Source organism: Microcaecilia unicolor, chromosome 2 (genome assembly GCF_901765095.1).
Source record: "Microcaecilia unicolor chromosome 2, aMicUni1.1, whole genome shotgun sequence".
In the NCBI taxonomy this organism is placed as follows: domain Eukaryota; kingdom Metazoa; phylum Chordata; class Amphibia; order Gymnophiona; family Siphonopidae; genus Microcaecilia; species Microcaecilia unicolor.
The window spans coordinates 565569272-565593900 of record NC_044032.1 but is presented as its reverse complement, the minus strand read 5'-3'; the positions used below and the strand labels follow the sequence as shown (position 1 = coordinate 565593900).

General features: G+C 40.6%; 1 protein-coding gene across 7 annotated transcripts in view; it reads left to right on the top strand.

The window, feature by feature from the left end:
- MTUS1 (microtubule associated scaffold protein 1) overlaps nucleotides 1-24629 on the top strand; it is a 361304-nt gene that overhangs the window by 186522 nt on the left and 150153 nt on the right. For all 7 annotated transcript variants that reach the window (XM_030191459.1, XM_030191460.1, XM_030191456.1 and 4 more), the window contains 3 exons: nucleotides 7448-7585; nucleotides 8554-8664; nucleotides 9265-9303. In XM_030191459.1, coding sequence (XP_030047319.1) covers nucleotides 7448-7585; nucleotides 8554-8664; nucleotides 9265-9303 — 288 coding nt within the window. The remainder of the gene's footprint in view (nucleotides 1-7447; nucleotides 7586-8553; nucleotides 8665-9264; nucleotides 9304-24629) is intronic.

The following is a 24629-nucleotide window of genomic DNA, read 5'->3' as shown; positions in this document are numbered from 1 at the left end:
GTTCCCACGAGGGGCTATTTGTCATATGAATGACTGAGTTGATAACACCAGACAGAAAAAAAAATTGTTTTATGATAAAGCTGTATATGTTGAGTGAGCTGGGGATAGACATCGGATCAATGGATGTGTTTTGTAGGTAAGAAAAAGGAACTTTACTGACTGGTTGTTTGAGAGGAGATGATAATTGCCTACCACAGGGCCTCACCCCACCACATCCGACATAGGAATCAGGGTGGCACTGATGCACTTGTGGGCCAGGGGAGGGAGACTGGTCCCCCTGCAGCAGAGGGGATCCGTTCTGTGTGTGGTGTAGGACATCGGAACCAGGGTGGCATCGGCGCCCTGTAGTCTGGATGGAGGAAGTCTGCTCCCCCTGTGGTGGAGAAGAACCCCTTTGGCATGTGGCGTTCAGCACAGACAACTCGACTGTGGTTCTGGGACGCATCTGCAAGGTGGATGCCTGAGTCGCTGAGTGCCTGATGTGACGGAGCTCAAGGTGGCACCAGCAGCACTGAGGCCTGTAAAGAACTGGATGGCTGTTTCTGCAGCAGAAGAGTTCTACCTGGGTGCTGTGGTTGGCTTCGGCGATTCAGTTGAAGCACAGAGACAGCTAAGTGCATGAAGCCATGCAAACTCTTCAAGAAGCAGGGGACGGCGACAGACCTAGAGTGAATGCTTGTACTCTGCAATCAGCCCATGGTGCACAGACCCCCTGCCCCCATGCCCCAACCAAATGGCTCTGAGAGGCACCAGCACCCAAAATACCAAGTAGAGGCAGGCATCGGTCCCCAGGCGCATGACGTGCATCACACAGGTCCTTCTGGTGAGTACCATAGGCCATTCGTTGTCTTGTCAGAAGACCCGATCCACTGAAATAGGCAAGCACTCCTGAGCAGCAAGCTAGCTGCTTGCACCCTACTGGTCTGGTTTGGTGTTGGACCCAAGTGGAACACAAAACTTTTGTTTAGTCAATCTTGGTTCTACCCACACACCAGCTGATCTCAGTCAAGCCTATATCCCTAATGGCTTGACGAAAATCACAGGAACCTTTCTCTTCTTTTCAGTTTGTGCCTACATCTTGGATGATTTTGTTTTAACTCTGCATACGATTCAGCTGTTCTCAGTTCCTGCCTGCCTTAAATCTGCACATGATCTAGTCTCTCAATTCCCGCCTGTCCTCCAGTGACATTAGTTCTTACTACCTTGAACTTGTATGTTAATGATCTTAGTCATCTGAGATTATGAACTGTAGTACCTCTGCTGATATTACTTCTCGTTCCCAGAGCAATTCCTGCCTGTAACACTGATGATTTCACAGAACTTTGTATATGACTTTTCATGAGATTTCCACCTGTAACTTGTAAATATCTCGAACACCTTTTCCTAGCTTTTAAGCTACTACTACTACTACTTAGCATTTCTATAGCGCTGCCAGGGTTACGCAGCGCTGTACAAGTTTAAAAATGGGGAAGAACAGTCCCTGCTCAAGAGAGCTTACAATCTAAAGGTAACAAACTATGTAGTAAGTGTAGGTATCATGAATGGGGAAGGTGGTTAGGCGCCAAAAGCAAGGGAGAAGAGATGGGCTTTGAGTAAGGACTTGAAAATGATCACTTGTAAAACCTGTACATAAGACTGCAATCATCTTTTTGTTCTTCAGAATAACACCATATCTTCTGCTATAACAATGTGCTCGCCTTGGTTGCTACTGCTAACACTTCTGTGCCTTCCCTATGTGGCCACCACTACTAGCAATGACTTGCTGATTGAAAACATTCCAGTGCTATATACCGTTTCACGCTATCGTTATCATAAACCCAGGAGGGGCAACTTTCTAGTTAAGATGCCTCATTGACTGCTCTTCTATATTATGCTCTCAGGTTGAAGCCATTGTTAATGTTAAACCGAGACACATGGTCCTTGCATGGAAAGATAGACCACCTAAAACCGAGAGACATGGTCCTTGCATGGAAAGATAGACCACCTAAAACCGAGAGACATGGTCCTTGCATGGAAAGATAGACCACCTAAAACCAAGACACACGGTTCTTGCACAGAAGAACACCTAAAACCAATCAAGTGTGCCCCATCAGACACTCCAGTACCATTTAACTAAATCAGATCAGTGGGCAGTAAGTTGCAACTACAGAATGATCCATCAACATCCGAAAGAGTTAGTTATGTTTCTGGCCAAAACCTGGCTGGCAGAAACACAGCCCTCTCATCCTGCATTTCTGTCCTCAGGGATATAAAATCTTAAACTCCTCTCATCTGGGAAAACCAGGTTGATGGCTAGCAATAGTCTATAAGTTATTTTTTTTTCTCTTTACCTTACTATGATTAAATCTGTGGTCTTATTGAAATGGAACTAATGCTATGCAGTCTCCAAGGTGATAGTCTCCGCCATCTTCACTGGTCTACTATTGATTTACCGATGTGGAACCCATACTACTTGAGGTCATTGCTCAAAACGTTTGCCAATTCTCCAGGATCATCATTGTGGGTAACCTGAATCTACACATGGAAGATGAGACAGATCCTAACATAACTAACCTTTAAACCTTCTTGTCATCCTGGGAATTATTCTGTGCTATCACAGGCCTCACTCAAGGAAAAAGGTCACATGCTTGATTTCCTGGGAGTATTCATCCATGCCAGGCAGGTTCTTCCACCTGGAGGGCTGTATTGTAGTCGGATCACTATCTACTAGAACTGATTCACTGGAATTCCCGTAAATCGATTTGATCCAGAGGTAAAATCAACAGAGGCATTCTGGTTGACAATAGCCCAGAACTAAAGCAGTCTGTCTCTACAGTCCATCAAGATGAAATTTCACTGGTACTCACTAGCTACATCAGTATTAGACAAGAGAAAGCCACTAAAAATGAAAAACATTGCTACGAGAAGACCTGCTCCTTGGCACACCCCAGAACTGTCTGAAAACTGAATGCCGTCACCTAGAAAAACTTTGCAGCAATTGCAACTGGCAATAGTGTACTTCTCCTACAATTTGGCATGTCCGGCGCGTTCGACATGGTTAGCCACCAAATACTCTGAACATCCTAGAGTACTTCGTGATTGGAGGGAAACGAACTTACATGGATCAATGGCTTCCTAACCGCAAGAACGTATCAAGTGATATCAAATTCAAATACATTATCACCATGGAAACCTGAATGCGGAGTAATTCAAGGATCACGGCTCTCACCAACCCTTTTTAACTTAATGACACCTTTAGCCAAATCGCTATCCAACCAAGGACTTAATCCATACATCTACGCAGTCAATGTCACGATCTACATCCTGTTCAAACACGATCTAACTGAAATCACAAATGAAATCAAACACAGCCTCCAAATAATGATCTGTTCTCATGGTTTCTACTCCCTCCAGAGTATCCACTCTATTGGCTTTGTGTCATCCACAAAAAGGCAAACCTTTCCTTCTAACCCTTCAGCAATATCTCTCACAAACATATTAAACAGAATTGGTCCCAGCACAGACCCCTGATTCCCCTACTAACCTTCCTTTCCTCTGATTTGGATTCGGTTTACCACCACCCCCTTGTTACCTGTTGGTCGACCAATTTCCTATCCAGTTCAGCCCTCTCAGCTTATTCACATTTTTCTGTGAGGGACCGTATCAAAGGCTTTACTGAAATCCAAGTAGGTTATATCTAGTGCATGTCCTTTTATCCAGTTCTGTCTCTTGGACCCTGTGCATGCAAGGTAAACAGCATTGATAATCATCTTTCAAGTGTATTTACCAACTGCCCTGTATAGATGCAATGAGTAAGAGCTGTGTAAATATCAATGTAGCTACTTAATACCATTTAGGAGGAATAAGTGTGTTTTTAATACAAAATTTAAACCCCAGTTGAAATAACCTTTGTGATAATAAGTTGCTTTTGGTATGCTATGAACTTCAAGTAAGTTCTCAGTAAAGGTTCTGGTTCAGTTAGACTTGGAGTCAGAGTTATTATGTGGAGTTTAATGGTTAAAGGTCTGATCTGCATATTCAGCCTCCTGGTGTAAACCAGTCCTGGCTTTGTCCCTACTCCACTGGGCTTAACATTAGGCAACCACCTAACCACATATACAACCTATTTACCACTAGTCTTTGTCGTCTTCCACTCAACTAATATCTAATCCAGTCACTCACTGTCATAGGCTTTGCTAAAAATACAAGTAGATCATATTAGATTACTCTGACAAAACCTAATAAAATCTTGCTGCCTTGGGTCCAGCAATCCATTTGGTTCCAGAAATTTCATTATCCATTGTTTTAGAAGTGTGATTTGGTGGGCCATGCTAAAATAGAGCAACATGCTACCAAATAAGAGACTTGAGTCAGATTATCAGCTTGCAAGAGTCTTAATGTAGCTTTGATTAAAGAAAGATGCTTGGCATCAGAAATGGAATATGTGGACATTTAATTTGAGGAAATATTTGCATTTATTGAATTTTCCCAAGTCCCCTGTAGTGGCTGCTTTGGACATGGTCAGAAAATATTTTGTGGAAATATAGGGTATGACCCAACAACTATCCCTGTTAGTGAGAGCCCAATATTTATCTGGGTCTTTCAAAGTTAACACTGAGGGCCAGTGGCGGTGAGATGCGAGGTCAAACTTCAGTGGATTTGTCTGGCTTCTTGAAGTCATCTTTAGAAGTCGTCATGCAGAGAATAACAATGCTGGTAACACTTGCATTTGAACCTGACCACAATCTTGTCTTATGTTTATACTTCACATATGAATAAGCTGTTTGTGGAATCATAAATGCATATTTTCCCTGATCTTTCCAGATCAACACAGGACAAGAATTCTTGGCTATTAACCCTCTAGTTCTGTGTCCTGGTGCTAGTTTTATTTGAAATGTCCATTGTTTGTTAGGGCTGGGGCTATGTAAGCTGAGTGCAAGGGACATGAGTTTGATTCCCACGGTGGGTGTTTGTGGTTACTCTTTTATGTTTAGTTCCCAAGGTTAAATTTATGCTGTATTTCTGGCTAGATATGTGACTCTGCTGAAGTCTATATACATTTTATTTTTAATTTTTTCCTTCTCTTGGCCCTTATTTATAGTTAGCCTTTTTGGAAATGATTACCTTGTAGTATTTTACTTTTTCAGTGTTATAATTTCTGTATTTCTGAAGTCACTTAAAATTATATTTAAATTGAAAGTTACATTTAAATGTAAAGTTAAAATATAAAAATAAGACTAGAGTTAACAGTACATAAGTAATGCCACACTGGGAAAAGACCAAGGGTCCATCGAGCCCAGCATCCTGTCCACGACAGTGACCAATCCAGGCCAAGGGCACCTGGCAAGCTTCCCAGTAGTATGGATAGAATAGCCCTTCAGTTTCATTTGACCCCAGTCCCTACCATTGGATTGGACATAAGCAGCAAGCAATAACAGAAGTAAAAAAAAAATCAAATTAACAATACATATTTTAGCATAGTGTGCACAACACAACATGCCAGTAACGGGTGTTTGGAACATAAGCGTGACTAACTTAAGGAGAAGTTGCAGATGGAGTCAAAGGATGCATGTGTCATAAGCAAGTCCTGCTGCAGTGTTATATATTTATCTAATGTCCAATTATTTAATGAATTCAGTCACTTCTTACACGTAAACAATTTAGTTTGCATATGCACAGTGTATGCTCACCATGAGCAGTTAATGGATATGTTGAGGGAGAGTTGTGTAGCTAACATTCAGTTTTCTAACTTGATAAAAACAAAATCTGGTTTGTGAAGGTTCAAGATCATTAGTTTTAAATGAAGAAAATGCTTACTATTTCTGAAATCCTAGCTCAATGAGTAACATGGGTACACATTTTTTTTCAAAACAATTCTATGTGCTTTAGATAGCAATGTAACTGTTTAATGCAGGATATCGGAAAGCATTTGCAAAATTCATTCTTTGAAGCCATGTTCTTGTAATGTAGGAGGAGGGATTTACCAAGGTTTGTCACAGAACAGTAGGAACCCCCCCCCCCCATAGCATTGGTCCATTCAAGGGAAGAACCTTTGATCCAGTACTGTGAACTTTCAGGGCAAATGATTAGCTTAGAGCTGTATTCTCCTGTTTTACACATCACTTCAGTCAGAAACGCTAAGGGGGCAAGGTTATAACTGAGGGCTGCAATTCTGGTGCCCAGATGTAGTGCACTAAACACTAATTCTATAATGCAGTGGTTCCCAGCCCTGATCCTGGAGGCACCTCAGCCAGTCAGGTTTTCAGGATATCCACAGTGAATATCCATTAGAGATTTGCATGCACTTCCTTTACTTCATCCAGATCTCTCATATGAATATTCATTATAGATATCCTGAAAACCTGACTGGCTGGGATGTATCCAGGACTAGATTTGGCAACCAGTGCTATGATAGTATCTGTGCCCAGATGCTGTTATAAGCATACATCTATATATCTGTTTTAGGCAAGCTCATTTAAGCCTTGTTAGTAGGCCTAAAAGAATGTTCATAAATGTGGCAGTTTTCTGTAAGTTATGCGCGTAAATGTTGGGGACACACATGCCCCACCCATGTGCCTGCCCTTGTGCGTGTTCCTTTGCATTTACATTGCGTAAGTGCTAGTATTTTATAATTTACATGTACACACAGTCCAACTCTGAAAATATCTTCCTGTTGAATTTGGCAGATATCTTCACTAATGCTATGTAGAAGACAACTTAAATGTATTTCAAAATGTGTTACTGAGGATGTTATGGATAAGTGGTTAGTCTATATCAGATGTGGTTGACTGTTCTAAGGTGTGTTTATTATACCAAGAATTTTAAAAAATTATTTTAAATGGGTTTTTTTTTTTTTTGAGTAGAGAGGTATGGTAGCTGTGTTAGTCCACTGTTAAAGGTAGTCAATAGAAATAACACATGGAAAAGAAAATAAGATGATACCTTTTTTTATTGGACATAATTTAATACATTTCTTGATTAGCTTTCGAAGGTTGCCCTTCTTCGTCAGATCGGAAATAAGCAAGTGTTGGTAGATGACAGTATATATAAGTGAGACATCAAAGCATTTCAGTGACAGTCTAACAGGATGGGGGTGGATAGGGGGGAGACCAGGAGATATGCATGGGAACATCAAAGCATTTCAGTGCTAGTCTAACAGGATGGGGGTGGATAGGTGAGAGAGGAGGGTGATAAACAGAGCACTACAACTTTATGGTTTATAATGGGCTAGAAATGTTTTATTTTCTTTTGTATTTATGATTAGGTTGCATTTTATTTGTTTTTTACCTGTTTAGATAAATTGTATAGATAAATGTAGGTGCCAGATTATAGAACGAGGGGGTAAGTAGTTTTCCTTTGAAACAGAGTCTGAGGTCAGGCCTTAATATCTGAAGATGTTCATAAATTGATAAATTCTGGAATCTGCATTCCTTGCTGTTCTTTTAATTATTTTTTTTCCCTTTAACAGCACCAGTTACTACTGACAGCATAAAAAATGAAGAAACACCTGTAAAATGTACTCATCCTAATGGTGCTTTTGAAAGCCAGCCTTCAAAGTTTTTTGGCATGAAATCAAAACTGCAGTCTTTGAAACAGCCACAGGCAGGTACTGCATTTTGAGCTGCATCACAAATTTCTGCCTCACCACTCTAGAGATTTTTACATTCTTATCTCTAACACCTACTTTGTGTTAAGTGTTGCAGGGAAAAGTCTGTGTCCAGAAAAATGCTTTGCAATCCCTAAACTTGGGAAGAACCTGGTTGTACATAATGAGTTAGATATATAAAATAAAATAATAATTTCATGAAAATATAATCAGAAATATTGCAGCAGAGAACTATAATAGGATGACAATAACTAGTCTGTTTTCATTGGTGATCCTGATCCAGTCCTGGAAATTAGTATGTTGTGTGTGTGTGTGTGCACACTTTAACCTTTGTTACCTGCTGTAGACTTACTGAGATCTTGTCCACTATGAATGATTGCAACCAGAAATTTGTAAACGTAACCCTGGAGAACTTTGTCAGTGTTATAAATGCAATGGAACACTTATACTAGAATTGCCAAGTTGGGCTTCCAGCATCAAATGATTGGAATGGACAAGTAGCCTAATAGAGCAGTGGGCTGAGAACCTGGAGGACTAGGTTCAGTTCCTACTGTGGGTACTTGTGATCCTGGGCAAGTTGCTTAACTCTCCATTGCCACAGGTAGAAAAACTTAAGATTGTGAGACCACCAGGGGTAGAGAAAGTATCTGCGCATAATAAATACAAACTTGCACTGGTTATACCTCAGAGAGGTGGTATAGGAAATAAATGACCCTTGACCCTTTTCAGTTAGATGTGCTGCTTGCATTTCAGTAGATCTAGCTGAGTGTAGCTGACCACCTGTGCTGTTGGTTGACTACACCTGGATTAGAGGTTTGGTGCTTATGAAGGCTCTCATCCTAGGGTCTAAAATTTTGGTTTTCTTAGCATTTGGTAATCTTAAAAGGATTGATAGCTTATCATGTATATAAGCTTAGTATTAGTATGCTTTTGAGAAATAACTCAGAAGACCTATTCTTGTACTTCAGGGCCAAAACCCAAGCCTCTTGGCACAAATCAAGATATACCAAAGTCAGCCAGAGCTTTACCTCTACCAAGAAAACCAAGTGATCTGGGAAGAAGCAACCTGCTATGCAAAGGTAAGAATTACTGTACTTTCTGTAGTCCCTTTTGCTTTAAGCTGTTACCCCTAGTTCATAGGCCATATTATCAAGTTTACTACTGTTGTAAAGATAAGGCTTTAATTTTAATTTGGTTGATAGGATGAGCTAGGTGTTGTAGCTTCACAGAGAAGTAAGCTAAAACCTGGTAGCTTATGTTAATAATAATCATAGTGTAGTGATCACAAGAAATAGAATAGTGCATAGCTGCTAAAAGGCAGCAAACTATATTTTTACCTAAGAAATAAGCAGCTGCGCATCAGACCACCTCCTCCCCCTGCTGGCCTGGGCTCTGCTTATTTGAACCAATCTGAACTCTGTACAGCAGTTTGAGCCCAGGCCAGCAGAGGAGGAGGAAGTGGTCTGATGCAGCCTCTTGTTTCTTATGCTAGTTTACCAATGATAGAATTGTTGTTTGTAAAAATGCTCAGTAACAGTTTTAAACAGGAGCTATGAGTAGTAGAAAATGCATATAAGAATTACTGACCCAAAAGATAAATGAAATGTTAAGCTTGTTTTACATACATAAAACAAAAATACAATATATAATTACTGCTTTACTATTCCATGTTTTTGTAGGTACTTCAGGACTGCAGACACCCAAATATAATAGTCCAGGTAAGTTTCTATGATTTCTTATATATATATTGGAAGGATGTATGGAGCATACTTTTGTTTATCCTACACTTAATGTTCAAAAGTATTGTTGCATAGGTCTTTGAAAGCTGCAGGTGTTCTCCACTTAATGCCTGTTAAGTACAATACCTCATTTCATATTGGCATTTCAGTGTATTTAAGCTGAAGGTAAGTATACTGAATATAGGACATGCGTTTTAAATATGTAATATTAGCATGTTAATGTATGTATTGCATTAAATGGGATTCAGTTTAAATCCTAAATTTCAAGTTGTGAATACAGTACAGTTTTTAGCTGAGGGCTTTAAAGCACTTGCTAATATAAAATGCAGATGTTGAAATAACAGCAGCATAACCAGGGACTGATGTATAACTGGAGTCCATGCTGTGAAAGCAGAGATAAGAGAACTCGAGGAGTGGGAAAGAGTTGAACCCCCAAGAGCGGAACAGGAGAAGACCTGTAATGGATCAGATTTGAGTGAATGGAACCAAATCTCTGAGTGAGGAAAGGACAGACGAGGGAGGTGTAGTCCTGAGGTGGTCTGGTGGTTATGGAAAAGCCCAGTGAGATGCTTGCCTGGCATTGAGCAGTCCAGTGACAGTCCCAGATTGTCCTGCTAGCTGGGATGGGTTTGAGTGAAAAATTGGTTGGACATGTAAATGGACAAATGAGGATTTCAATGACACATCAACCTCTTGGGAGTACCCTCCCAAGGCAGATATTGAGGATGTTATTTTGAATGTTGAAAGATTTTTGATTGCCGATTTGCAGTTTTACCAGTAAAGTTATTTGCATTTTAAAGCTTCATTGGAGTGTGAGTGCACTTTTTCCTGGGACTAGAAATGGAGGTGGTGGCTTACATCCCCACATCTTCCTATTGCCGTCCTACTGAGACACTTCACCACAAGTCTTCACGTAGCTAAGTCTGAATTTGCCAAGAGAGGAAGGGGAAGTGATTGTTGCATTGTTAGCACTTTCCAACTTTTAAATATAATTTTTTAGTAACTTTAAAAAATATTTACAGTAAAACACAAATACATATAAAAAAATAACAAAGGTCATCAGTGTGTAGGCCACATTACAAAAATATTATTTGTGGTCCTATCTAGAAAAAGTATAATATGGTATCTGAAGCTGAAGAGTTGCAAAATGGTGATTCAAGAAAGGTGAAAGTTGACATTTTAATTAAAGGGGAAATGTATTCTCTTTGTTTTGAGAGTTCTGTTCATTTTGCAAACAGCTGATATTTGAGGCCTTCCTTGTTCAGTTATTTCCCAGGATCCATATTTTGGGTTACTTTTTGACAGTAGTCCTTTGTGCTCCCTTCCTATGAGAATATCCATTACTTTACTCTAGTTGCTAAAATTTTGAATAGAGTTTACCATTGATATTCATTAGCAAGGACAGTGTATATAGTTAGCAGTCAGATGTTTACCTGGCTTAAGATGTACTACAATTTGGCTTCTGTTAGCAAGCCAATTATTGTTCCATGTACCAAGAAGTGGTGATGTAGTTATTGAGCTCTGGGGCTAGTTCCTTAAAGGTTCTATAAAATGCTGTAGGAAGTCCATATGGTCCTGGCACTTTTAAGTACTGAGTGACTTTTCTTATATTTCTTCCACAGTAATATCAATTCTGATTGCTGGGCAGCAGACAATTTGGATTGTCATTCATTTGTTTTTATTCAACTAGTGAAGTATGTTCAATCGTGTACTGCTATTTCAGTTGGCTGAGGATTTCTGAATATGCTGTCTAGATTTGGTGCCCTTTAGATATTGTGCCACCAGATGGCCTTGCTTATTAGTCTCATAAAATTTACAATTTTGGTCAAATATAACTAAATTGGCTTGCTCACTCATGATCTTATTATATTGATATGTTTTTGGAGAGAGAAGTGAAGTATTTTCACTCCATATATGTAAGTCTTTATATCCTACTTACACCTAAGTGGTTTACAAATGTATTTAAAAATCAACATATAACCAATCTTATTAATTCAGACTTTTAGCTATTGAGCCTACGTAATCACATTAGATCTCAGCAAAGGCTTGTAAAAAAAATTTGAATTTTGAATGCTTGTTTGAATTGCTGCAAAGTTGAACACAGTTGCAAATCTGTTAATGATCTAATTTTTTTTTTGTGCTGGATCATATAAGGAATAGTTCTAAATGCATCCCACCACATTTCTACATGTGTGTCTGAAACTTCATTGTTATAGAAATACTTTTCTATAGCCTTCTAAGTTGTCAAACCCTTCATCTGCCAGTAATGGTGTATTGAGTCTATACTGGAGATTCCTGAGGTCAGAGGGGCTGCAAATCAAGGACAATCCATATAGCAGCGTGGTCTAATAGTAGAATTGACTGTCTTACCAGATTAACTCACTGGATATCAAGTCTATTATTGAATTCTGGGGGAGGCAGTGGAAAGTATGTTCTTTAGCTGTTGAACATTTCTACTGTCTTATCAGTTAAATCCGAATCTTTCTTAATGGAGGGACCTGGCTGGGAGGATTTAGGTCAGCTACAAGAGCAGTGGATAGCTGTTTCAAGTAACTGGGAGAGTCAGTATTGGGACCAAGAGTCACTAGCTAATAGTTGACCATTTATAGTGAGAAGCACTTTCACCTATCCACCCTGCTAATCAATATATGAAGCCTATACTATGGCCATGTATGATTTGAGGAGAAGAATTACTCCATTTTTCCTATTTTGTGCTGGGGAGAAAGCAGCTACTCTATACAATTTGTCTTCCAGGCACATTGAGTCTGAATATTTAAGGTGTGTTTCCTAGAGGTATGCAAAATCTACTGACATTTTAAGATGTTCTTTCTTGTTATGCGATTTTACCACTCAACATCGGCTAAGAAAGAAAATAGAATGTTAGGTATGATTAGGTAAAGAATGGAAAACAAAAATGAGGACGTTATAATGCCTTTGTATCACTCCATGGTGTGACCGCACCTCGAATATTATGTTCAATTCTGGTCGCCGCATCTCAAAAAACGATATAGTAGAATTAGAAAAGGTGCAGAGAAGGGCGACGAAAATGATAAAAGGGATTGGACGGGACGACTTACCTATGAGGAAAGGCTAAAGCAGCTAGGGCTCTTCAACTTGTAGAAAAGGTGGCTGAGGGGAGATATGATAGAGGTCTATAAAATAATGAGTGGAGTTGAACGGGTAGATGTGAAGCATCTGTTTACGCTTTCCAAAAATACTAGGACTAGGGGGCAGAGAAAATTTTTCTTCACTCAACATGTAATTAAACTCTGGAATTCGTTGCCAGAGAATGTGGTAAAGGCAATTAGCTTAGTAGAGTTTTAAAAAGGTTTGGACGGCTTCCTAAAGGAAAAGTCCATAGACCGTTATTAAATGGACTTGGGGAAAATCCACTATTTCTGAGATAAGCAGTATAAAATGTTTTGTATTTTTTGGGGATCTTGCCAGGTATTTGTGGCTTGGATTGGCCACTGTTGGGAACAGGATGCTGGGCTTGATGGACCTTTGGTCTGTCCCATTATGGCAATACTTATGTACTTATGTAAATGAGACACCTACAAAGATCTGATTGGAGGTATTTGGCATTGTTAGTTGACAGGCTAATGAGTTTCTCTTTAAAATAGAGAACATCTTACCAAAAAAGCAGCCTACCAGCACATACTGATCCATCAAGCTAGAACTAATGGTTAAGCATAGAAATATCTGTTCCTTGTCATCAAGCAGATGAATCCATTACGAATGGGTTGTGTCCATCAACAAGCAGGGGGAGATAGAGAGCACTGAAAAACCATAGTGCCTCATGGCCAGATAGCTCCATCTGCCTGTTCAGTATTTGAAGCTTCCAAAGCAGTATTACACCACCAAGTAGCATAACATGAACTTTCCTCACAGCGGATGAACGCCCTAGAACAGGAGCAGTAGTTGAAAGGAGGGACGAACTCAACCTCCTGTAACAGAACAGAAATCCTGAAGTCTGTTTTCCAACTTCTCTCAATGAGGGAACATATCTACAGGAAAAACTGAACCCAAAACACCATTAATCAAACAATCAATCAATCAATCAATCAATCAATCAGGGAGGGCTCATGGATTCATCTGCTATGACTAAAGGAAAGAAAATTACCAAGGTAAGAACCTAATTTTCCCATGTCACTGCTTTAGAGCTTTAACTTAAATTTTTTAAATGTTTTGATGTTTGGTAATAAGACTAAATACATCTGTATGTATGTGGGTTTGAGAGTATTTGTCAGTCTCTGGCATTTTGTTTTACTCTGTTTCCAGAACGATTAGCACACCATATTGGTAGTTACCAGCCAGTGCCATGCAAAAGTCTGCACAAAAAAGCTTGCTCTTTTTACAGTACAGCTCCTTTACTAAGATAGCTTTAACAATGACACCATTTTCTTTAAACTGTGTCAGATTGCTCTAGCATGATTATGATCTGATGTGTGACACAAAGCTGTCTCTGTAATATGACCCTTGATTTTATGCAGAATGTGAGCAGTTAATGTGAAGATTCAAAAGGCATGGAATTTGGTTGCTAAATAGTGATCAAGCAAAGTATGGTTAACTCGGCGATTCCCAAACTGTGAGTCGCTGCACCCCAGGGCACCTGTAACAAACTCGCAGGGGTGCTGCAGTATGTTTTCTTCACCTCCCTTCCACTGCCACCCAAGCTGCTGCTTCTCTGAGCAGCAGCAGTGGCAAAATAAACTTGCCCTTAATGGGGAACTAACACCTTGTTCTGGGTTGCAGGGTGGTTTATGCTGTGGCTCCAGCTCTTGGTAGCGGTCTAACCAAGATGCAGAGTTTGGGAACCGCTGTATTAGACTGCTGCTGGGAGCTGGAGCCACAGCATAATAATGCCCTGCAAGCTGAAACAAGAAGGTTCGTTCCCTATTAAGGTGGGGGGGGGGGGAGGGGGTCACTTCTAAGCTTGCTTAGCCGCTTCTGCTGGTCTAGAGAAGCAGCAGAGGTGTGTGTGGAGGAGGCAGGCGATAGATTATGGGGGAAAACGGGATTTAAGCTGGGTGGAAGAAGGGAAAGAGGGCAGAAGCTGGGTAGAAGGGAGAGAGAAGATGGGCAGAAGCTGGATGGCAGGGGGGAGAGGACATGGGCAGAAGCTGGATGGAAGGTAGGACTCATTACTATCGGCGGTGGTAGTAGTGACCTGGGAGGGGGGGAGGGAAACTTGAGAGGAAATGTGTAGCCTAGGAGTGCCGGAACCCAAGAAATTTTGGGAACCACTGGAGTAATGTAATCCTACAGTTATTTGATAGTGCTGCAAATTAAACAAGAAAAATTGAGAGAATCATATATTTAGGTAGATCTGGCCTGTCCCTAATCTCCAGTTATCTTTAGCTGGTCTACCTTGCATGATATTCCTAATAAATATTTTGTGCATATGGTATTCAATTTTGGCATATCCTGAAAAAAAATGAGTTTGTGCCCCAGCCAAGTTATACATAATATGCATGTTTCTCAGTTAATCCAACATCTGTGACATTATGATCAAGCAGTCTGAAACCACCTTCCCCCTCAAAACACTTTTTTGGGGATGGGGAGTACATATAATAAATTTCTTTCATGTAGTCTCTCTCATATCCCTCACCTCAGGGTACAGTCCTTAGTTCTTCAACTGCCAGTTAGGCCAAAGACTGATGCCACTCTGATCAGGCACAAAATGTGTTTGCCCTAAAACCTTGGTGATATTCAGTGTAACACAAGTGATTTTGTAGTTCTTAGTAGTACTATATTAATCTGTAGGAAACAGCATACTATATGTATTCACACACCTCACTTTAGATTTGTGTTGACATTATCTATTGAAGGGACCAAAAGCATTCAGCAAAAATAGAATTAGCTCAGTCATACAGCTTCTGTTTCAGAAAGAAAATGAGAAGCTGCACAAGAACTTTTAGCCGTGCCCCCTCCCCATCCAACATCTTCCCTCCTCCCCCCCCCCCCCCGCCCCCGGTTTCCAACATTGCTCCTTTCTTGCGCCTCCTCCTCCAACGCATCCAGCATCTTTCTCTTTTCCTTGCCATAGCCACTGCTACCACCTTACTTCTGTCCTGTACCTAATCCAAGCATATATTGAAAGCATAGTGTGGCAGCAGCCTTTTGAACACATGCTTCAAAGACCTGTTGCATCCTGCTGCATCCAACACAAACTTCCTGTTAGGTGAATAAGATGCAGCAGGCCTCATGTTCACATAAGCATGAGTTCTCAATGCTTGCCACCATGTTACTGTTGACAGCCTTTAAAGCACTGCTCTCCTGCTGTATTGCCAGTCCTGAAGTCTTTCTGAAGTAGTGTGAATGTCTAGTGGTAGGGCTGGCCCTGGAGAAGCTGTAACCTGGCCATTCTGGAAGGCCTAATATCCATGTTTTTTTTTTTTTTTACTGTGGTTTGAGTGTGTGATGGCCTTTGCCTGTTCCCTTCTGCTGATCCTCCATCTGCAGGAGTACCATACTGTCCTAGGGCTGAAAAGGGAACTTAAATATAATTCTGCACTTATACTGTCTTAAGTACTTATTGGTCATGTCCTACATGAGCAGACACAAGATGTTTTACAGTGCACCTGTTGAAAATAAGTTGACATGAGTGGCTTGGCCTAGGGCATTTAATAGAGTTATTACTGTATCAATCATACAAGATGAGGCATTTTGGCTACGTAGATGCAGGCAGGCCAAATAGAAAACTTCCCTAGTACTATTGGCTATAATGTCAGAACTGCGTAAGTCTAGTAGTGCTATAGAAATGTTTAATAGTAGTAGTAGTAACTATTAATGTGCTGAGAGAGTTTTCATGACTGAGTCTGAGAAGAACCGTTATAGCCAAATAGCTAATCTATACCTATTGCCTTAGTCATCTCCTGTCTCCTGACCCCACCCTCCCAAAAAACTCTTCAGATAGTCTGTGTTCAATTCTTTTCAAGTGTTAATTCTTGGAGTAGTAGTTTGGTGAAAGAAGATATGTTGATTCTTGTTCAACAGTACATTCTTATAAACACTTCCACAGGAATAGCAAGGGTAGACTGTAGTAGAAACTTGTCTTCAAAAGCTCATGCCTCAATATGTTGGTGCCACCTGTTTTCACTTTTACTATGATGCCCATTGGTGCCCATCACTGACCATATCTTACCGAAGGTGAGATAGTATATATATAAGGGAAGTGAGTTCAAATACTATGTAGGTAAGCCTGCCTTAATCATCTTAAGAACAGTCTGTCTTTTGGTTAAATGGATAGTCTTCCGGACAAGTGGGCTAACCCATTTTTCACACCTGGGGTGGGTGACCCATTTATCAAAATGGCCATTGGGTATAGCACATTCAATCATGTGCAAAAATCTGAAATGTATTGACTTTTAGCTCTGTTCACTTGTCCATAGGTAAATATTGATGCGCTACATCCAAAAAGCCACAAATTGGAAAAATTGAGGGTTAACCCACTTGTCTATAACCACCTAAATATTCTCAGTTACTGTATATGCTGCATCTTTGGAGTATTCTTGTCAGTCCAGCCCCTACTGGGAAGATTCAGCACTGTTCCAAGTCTTTTCTATTTGGAGATGATGGTTCTCTGTGGTTCAGTGATGTCCTAGAGCTTTGGAAACTGCTTTGTAACCCTTTCTAGACTGATATTTCAACAACGTTTTCTAATCTGTTGCCAAATGTTCCTGTAGAAACTTAGTGGTGAGTTACACTCTTGTGGTAAGATTCAATATATAGTGAGGTTTAGGTTTAACAGTGTGGCTGAAATTGCCTGGCTGTGTTCAATTAGCTGAATCTAATTATCAATTAAATTTGGTCAATTGGTTGTTTTAAGGAGGCAGTGGGTGATATGGATGTTGGATAACTTTGTTCCTTAAATGACATAATAATTTAAATGTTCTTTTCAGGTTCCCTTTGTCTAATATTACATTTTGTTGAAAGATCAGAAACCATTCATTTTGATAAGCAATAATAGGGGAAACTAAATATCTGCATATGTTGATGTGTGCTATGCAAATCTATCTCATGCATATTCATTGTGGTAATGTTAAAAACCCTTCTCTGTGATGGTCATGTTTGACCCTGCACTATTTTGATAGCTGTTCTCTGTATCATCTCTATCTTCTCTATCCTGTTGGAGATTCAGCCTCTGCAATGGCCTGCAAAAACTTGTCAAGAGAGAGCGCATCTTTTTGCTTTTTTTTTTTTAATTGAGGCAATACTGCTCATCACCTTAGTATCCGTTTTGCTGTCTTAAAATCATGAGACATGATCACCCCCTGGTGCCTTTACTAGTTGGTTCACATCAGTATCTCAATTTCCATTTACTATCAGAAATTGCAATTAGAAAGTTTTTTTCAAATAAAATAAATCTGTAGGGTTATGAATAAGGGTCAGATTAACTCTAAATTGGGCTTTAGGCAAACATACATTTGTGAGCCACCCTACTAGCGCCGCTGAGAGGAGGGGGGGAGGAAGATTCCCCTGTGCCTGGCCTCCAAGGGTGGCCCAGCCCTGGGGTGCCTGTCTCACTCCTACTCCTGACAGGACCCGGGTGATCACGTCCCCACAGGAGCAGACGAGAGAGAACTCCGGCATCAGGCCCCCCTTAGAGACTGGAGAGGAGCAGACACAGGGCTTTGGGGCTTGTTTTGGTTGGCGGGAGTCCCCAGGCCCCACCAGCAGAAGAAGCCTTCATCCAGCGCTGTTCTTCACTCCACCGCATTGCCTGCCCTGCGGCTGCTTTTCCCCTCCCGTCGTGCATTCTCGGTTTTGATGAAATTGTGAAGAACCGAACAGTTCTGGAGGAAGGCTTCTGGCAGGGCTTGGGGACCCCCCGCCAGCTAAGGTATGGTGGGGGGGGGGGGGGGGGGGCAGCAGCAGCCAGTAGTCCTGGGGTGTGTCAGCAGTGACCCAGTTCAGTCTCTCAGCAGCCCTGTGCCCTACTATGGATTTTCTTTAACTTCTTTTCTCGCCACCCTAGTCACACTTCATATTCCCAGAAGCAGCATGAAAAAGTCCAGACTAGCTGTGGTGGAAGTAATAGATTGAGCATGGTGACTTGGCAAACTAGTTGAATGGAGAGGCTTAATGGTTAGAGCTGAAGATCTAAGTTTCCAAGTTCCAGGAGGGAGATAATATGCCAGTCCTGTATTTCTGGCAATCCTATCCTGGTGCAGTATGGGATCTATATAGTAGATGACAACAGATAAAGACCTGTGTGGTCCACACAGTCTGCCCAACAAGATCATAGCATAAGGTATGATGTGATACTGCATATATATACTTGATCTTGATTTGTCATTACCATTTTCAGGGCACACCCCCTAGAAGTCTGCTCTGTTCTGGCCTTATTCTCCAAGTAAATCACTGAAGTCCCACTCCAGCCTATCCAAATCTGTCTAGCCACGATCAGGGCACAGACTAGAAGTCTGCCTGGCACTGGGCTATCTGTCCAGCCATGATTTTCAATGGATAGGATCAGGGACTACAAACAGTATACTAAATTATGATCCAAGTTCAAAAATTTCCTCCTTGGAGCAAGAGTCTGAGAACCAGGGAAGAATAACAAGTCATTTTCAGCCTCTGTTGCCTGTGGTAATGGCATAAATGCTAAAACTGGACTGCCACAGCATGAGGTTCACAAATAATTGAGATATAAAGTTACAAAGTGTGTGAGAGAGTGTCACAAATGGAAGAAGTGAAAGAAAATATTCAACTTTTTCATTCTTTCTGAAAAGATATTAAGATTAAAGGCAGTACTAGCACAGTTTTCAAAAGAATTTGCACAGGTAACTTTTAACAGCTTGGTGAATGCCACTGTCTGAATTTGGCTTAATATTTGCACAGATACATTTTTTTTTTACTTTATACTTTTAGATATCAAGGCTCAAAACTCTGGTACTGTACTAAACAGCACTGGAGAAATAGCACCGGAACAGCACATCTGAACAATTTTTGCAGCAGTAAGGCAGCTTTGGGTTTTTTTTTTAAATTTGTACGCCGTGCTTTCCCACTCATGGCAGGCTCAATGCGGCTTAGGTACTTATTTGTACCTGGGGCAATGGAGGGTTAAGTGACTTGCCCAGAGTCACAAGGAGCTGCCTGTGCCTGCAGTGGGAATCGAACCCAGTTCCCCAGGACCAAAGTCCACCACTCTAACCACTAGGCCACTCCTCCACTCTGAGCTTAGGGAGGGAATAGGAAATAACCTCATTTACATCCATTTGACTAGATTAGCATGCTATTTGTTTTAATCCTTGGCGCCTTGTTTCCTGCGCTAGAGCCTTCTGAGCATTCTGCACTAGTTAATGCTGGTACTAGTCTGGAGCTAATGACCTCTAGTGCCCATATTTGCTTCTGAGCATTAGGGCCTTAAATGATTACGTACAAGGTAAAAGTAACAGCAAATATAAAACAGATAATTTCAATCTAGTCCACATCAAGGGAGTATAAGGCAATACAGTTAACATATACAATGAAAAAAAAAAACACATAGTGGTACAGGCAAATTAATATATTAAGAACTGTTTAACTATCCTCAAAAACAATGAAAATTACATTCCATGACCTCCCTGACGAGCTTCCCAGCCAGGAAGGTCTCCAACTGCAAGGGATCCAGAAATACATAATTACTTTCAAAATACACCAAACATTTGCAAGGAAATTTGAAAAAAAAAAGTCCAATATCCAGAACATTAGATTTAAGTTGCAAGAAGGCTTTTCTACGAAGCTGTTCATCTAAAAGCATCAGGAAAAAGTCTGACCACAAGACAGAACTTTTTTCTTAGGAAAATAGGCGTTCAAAATTGAGCATCTGCTCTTCTGATTGATGTGTGACAAGTAAAGTAGTATGCTAAGCAGTGACATGTGAGGATTCCAAAAAGTGAGTGGAGGAGTGGCCTAGTGGTTAGGGTGGTGGACTTTGGTCCTGAGGAACTGAGTTCGATTCCCACTTCAGGCACAGGCAGCTCCTTGTGACTCTGGGCAAGTCATTTAACCCTCCATTGCCCCATGTAAGCCGCATTGAGCCTGCCATGAGTGGGAAAGCACGGGGTACAAATGTAACAAAAAATAAAATCCAAACCATCAGGGGAATTACATCATATCCCTCTGCTTCAATTTCTTTAGTACTCCTTGGAATATAATATAAAATAGACATTACTATTGGGTCATAATTGGAGAACTCTTACATTGACATACCACATACTTTAAATCTTGAGCAGCGTGCCCCATCACTACCCAATGTGACACAAGGGGGCCTCATGTCTCTGCACACGAAGATAACTCAAATGCTGAGCTGTCCTGCATTTCATCTTACATATCGTATGTCCAATATACCACAACCTACAGGGAGAACAAATCTCTTATGCACATTGCGTTGTATTGCAATCCGTGCGGGAATCAGTGTAAACACTCGCCTTACCGAGTGTGGCACATTGATCTTAGTAACCTGCAGCTCATATTGACAATATTTACATGCACTGTGACCCCCCCACTCTGTTATCGCATCTGTCAGTGTGAGGGTCATGTTGAAAAACATTTCCCCCCAGGTAATTACAGACAGATAAACCTGACTTCAGTGCTGGGGAAAATAATGGAAGCGCTTATAAAGAATAAAATTACAAAACATGTGGACTAACTTGATTTAATGGGACAGTCAGCATGGCTTCAGCCAAGGGAAGTCTTTCCTCGCCAATTTGTTTTGTTTCTTTGAAGGCATAAATAAACGTGGATAAAGGTGAGTCAGTCGATGTAGTGTATCTAGATTTTCAGAAAGCTTTTGACAAAGCTCCTCATGAGAAACTCCTGAGAAAATTAAAAAGTCATGGGATAGGAGGCAATGTCTTTCTGTGGGTTAGGAATTGGTTATTGGACAGAAAACAGAGGGTAGGGTTAAATGGTCATTTCTCTCAATGGAAGAGGGTGAACAATGGAGTGCCACAGGAATGTACTGGGACCAGTGCTATTGAACATTAATAAATGATCTGGAAAATGGAACGATAAGTGAGGTGATCACAAAACTGTTCAAAGTTGTCAAAAAAAATGAGCGGACTGTGACAAATTGCAAGAAGACCTTAGGAAATTGAAAGACTGGGCATCCAAATGGCACATGAAATTTAAATGTAGACAAATGCAAAGTGATGCACATTGGCAAGAATAATCCAAATTGTAGTTACCTGATACTAGGGTCCACCTTAGCAGTCGGCATTCAAGAAAAACATTTAGGTGTCATTGTAGATAATATACTGAAATCTTCTGTCCAGCATGTGGCAGTGGCCAAAAAAGCAAACAGGATGCTAGGAATCATTAGGAAAGGGATGCAAAATAAGATAAGACCAAGAATATTATAATGCCTCTGTATTGCTCCATGGTGTGATCTCTCCTTAAGTATTGCTTTCAATTCTGGTTGCCATTTCTCAAAAAAAGATATAGCAGAATTAGAAAAGGTTCAAATAAGAGTGACCAAAATTATAAAGGGGATGGAAGTCCTCCCATGTGAGGAAAGGAAAAAGGGGTTAGGGCTCTTCAGCTTGGAAAAGAGACAGCTGAGGGGGGATATGATTGAGGTCTATAACCTGAGTGTTATAGAGCAGGTAGTAGTGAATCGTTTTTTCACTCTTTCAAAAAGTACAAAGACCAGGGAACAATCAATGAAATTACATGGAAATACTTTTAAAGTAAATAGGAGGAAATATTTTTTCACTCAAAGAATAGTTAAGCTCTGGAACTCTCTGCCGGAGGATGTGATGACCGCGGTTAGTGTATCTGGGTTTAAAAAAGGTTTGGACAAGTTCCTAGAGGAAAAGTCCATATTCTGAGATGGACATTGGGGAAGCCACTGCTCACCCTGGGATTGGTGGCATGTAATGTTGCTACTGATTGGATTTCTACCAGATACTTGTGACCTGGATTGGTCACTGATGGAAGCAGGATATTGGGTTAGACGGACCATTGGTCTGACCCAGTATGGCTGCTATTATGTTAATAAAAGCTGTTGTGCAGAGCAGATGGTGTTTGGGTGCCTTCACCCTGACCAGGACCAATAAGGAGAGGGGGGTGTCCTGGATAGGCCCAATAACCTAAGTCTGAATTAACAGGAGGTGTGTGCCAACAAAAGCATTAACTGGATTGTGAGGAGTCTCTGGGTGGGTTGAAGGGTTAACCCAGTTTGGGAGCAGAACAGGAAAGAGCCTGGTCAGCACCAGAGACAGTAGCTTGTGGAAGTGCACCTTTGGAGGAGAAGACGGGAGGTGTGATCCTAAGTGAGTTTGACAGCTGGATAAAGACCAATGGGACAGCTTGCTGCAAATAACATTGCAAAAGGATGGGTAATTGGACTGGCGGAGCTGTATATATGTAAATACCCTAGTATTATAAGAGAGTGCTAATTTAGTGGATATTTTACCAATAGTCTTATTATGGCACTAAAATCGCTCTCTTAGCAAATAGAATTATTTTGGATACAAATTGAATGTTGATATAAAAGTTAATTGTTTATCCCAAGAAAAATATGAAATTGGGATATCTGCCTGTTTCAAGCTTTGCAGTTGTTAAATAAATTCTGGAATGGTGAAGTTATTTTGCTCCTAGACTGATAAAGAAATAGTGTAGCTTAAAACCCTACAGAGTACTGGGATCAAGCCTAGCTAGCTCAGAAAGAAATAACTTTTGTAGTGACCCTGGTTTGAGTACTCACCCAAAGAGCTAGCTGATGCCCTTAACTTTGAAAAGACCAAATACACATCCCCATACACAAAAGGAATATCCCGGGTAGGTACCTATAGTTATGGGATGATCATATTAGCCCTCTCCTCAAGTCACTTAATTGACTCCTTATCTGTTTCTGTATACAGTTCAAGCTCCTCTTACTGACTTAAGTGCATTCATGCTGCAGCTCCTCAGGACCTCTCAACTCTTCTTTCCGTACACTCTTCCCCAGGAACTCAGTTTACTGGGTAAATCTCTTATCTGTACCCTTCTCATCCACTGCCATCTCTAGACTCTGTTCCTTTTATCTTGCTGCACCATACACCTTGAATAGACTTTGAGTCAGTACGTCAAGCTCCATCTCTGGCTGTTTTCAAATCGAGGCTAAAAGCTCACCATTTTGAAGCTGCTTTTAACTCCTAACCCGTATTCACTTGTCCAGTACCCATACTTGTTTTTCATTCCCACCTTAAGTAATTCCCTTATCCCTTATTTGTCCTGATTAGATTGTAAGCTCTGTCAAGCAGGGACTGTCTCTTACATGTTTGTGTACAGCGCTGCATATGTTTAGTAGCGCTATAGAAATAAATAGTAATGTGTGGGAGGGGGGGTTGAAAAATGCTTGAGGATTAGTTTGAGGGGTGCTTGGAAAGGGAATGGAGATTGGGTGCATTTTATTTTATTGCTAATCTTCAAGATAGTGACTAGGCTCAACTACCTTTGTATTGCTACAGCTAGGAATACAAGGTATTCCAGCTACAGCAATGGAAAACTCCATGAGATTTACTAATAATATATGTGGCACTGAGGTATTGCAAATGAGTGAACCCCATGGTAAGTTTTGACATGGTAAAATATCACAGCAAATCTCAAGGTGGTACTGCTAGGGGGTCAAGTTGTCGAGAGAATGCTTCTTTGTTTTGCAGCCTGACAGTAATACTCGGAGATTTTGGTTAGGGGCTTAGCTGGTACCATTTTTAGTGAGCCATAGGGGCAGAAGTAATTGAAGATCGCTTCTGCCCCTTCCTCCTACCCCCCAGACGCCAGAGGTAAATGTTGTTTGTTGAGGGCTGGTGCACAATTTTTATTACATTCAATAGCTTTTAAGTTTCTTGTGAGGATTGGCTGAAGTTTTTTTTTTTTTGTTACATTTGTACCCCGCGCTTTCCCACTCATGGCAGGCTCAATGCGGCTTACATATTTCTGGAAGCAGTGGTAAGCTTTACCTAATAAACTACTTTACATGCATATATTTACTTTAAAACTCATTTAACATATACTAGGGACTCTTCCAGTAATTCAGTGTACTGTAGAGTTAGTTTTTATAATCTGGTTGTGATTTTCATGTTTAAAAATCATTGTGAATAAGATGTGAATTTTTAGGGAATGGTAAAAATATTTTTGAGCAATGATTTTGTAGCTGATTTTACTGTAGGATTACAGGCAGTATATCAAGTGTAATTAGTTTAAATTGCCAATTCTAGTTAATTGGCCAACAATGCATGTTATTGCTATCATGCAACTTAATTGAGCCCTTAGATTGTAAGCCACCTTGGGCAGGGAAATACAGTATGTGTTTGTAAAATGCCTTTAGCTCT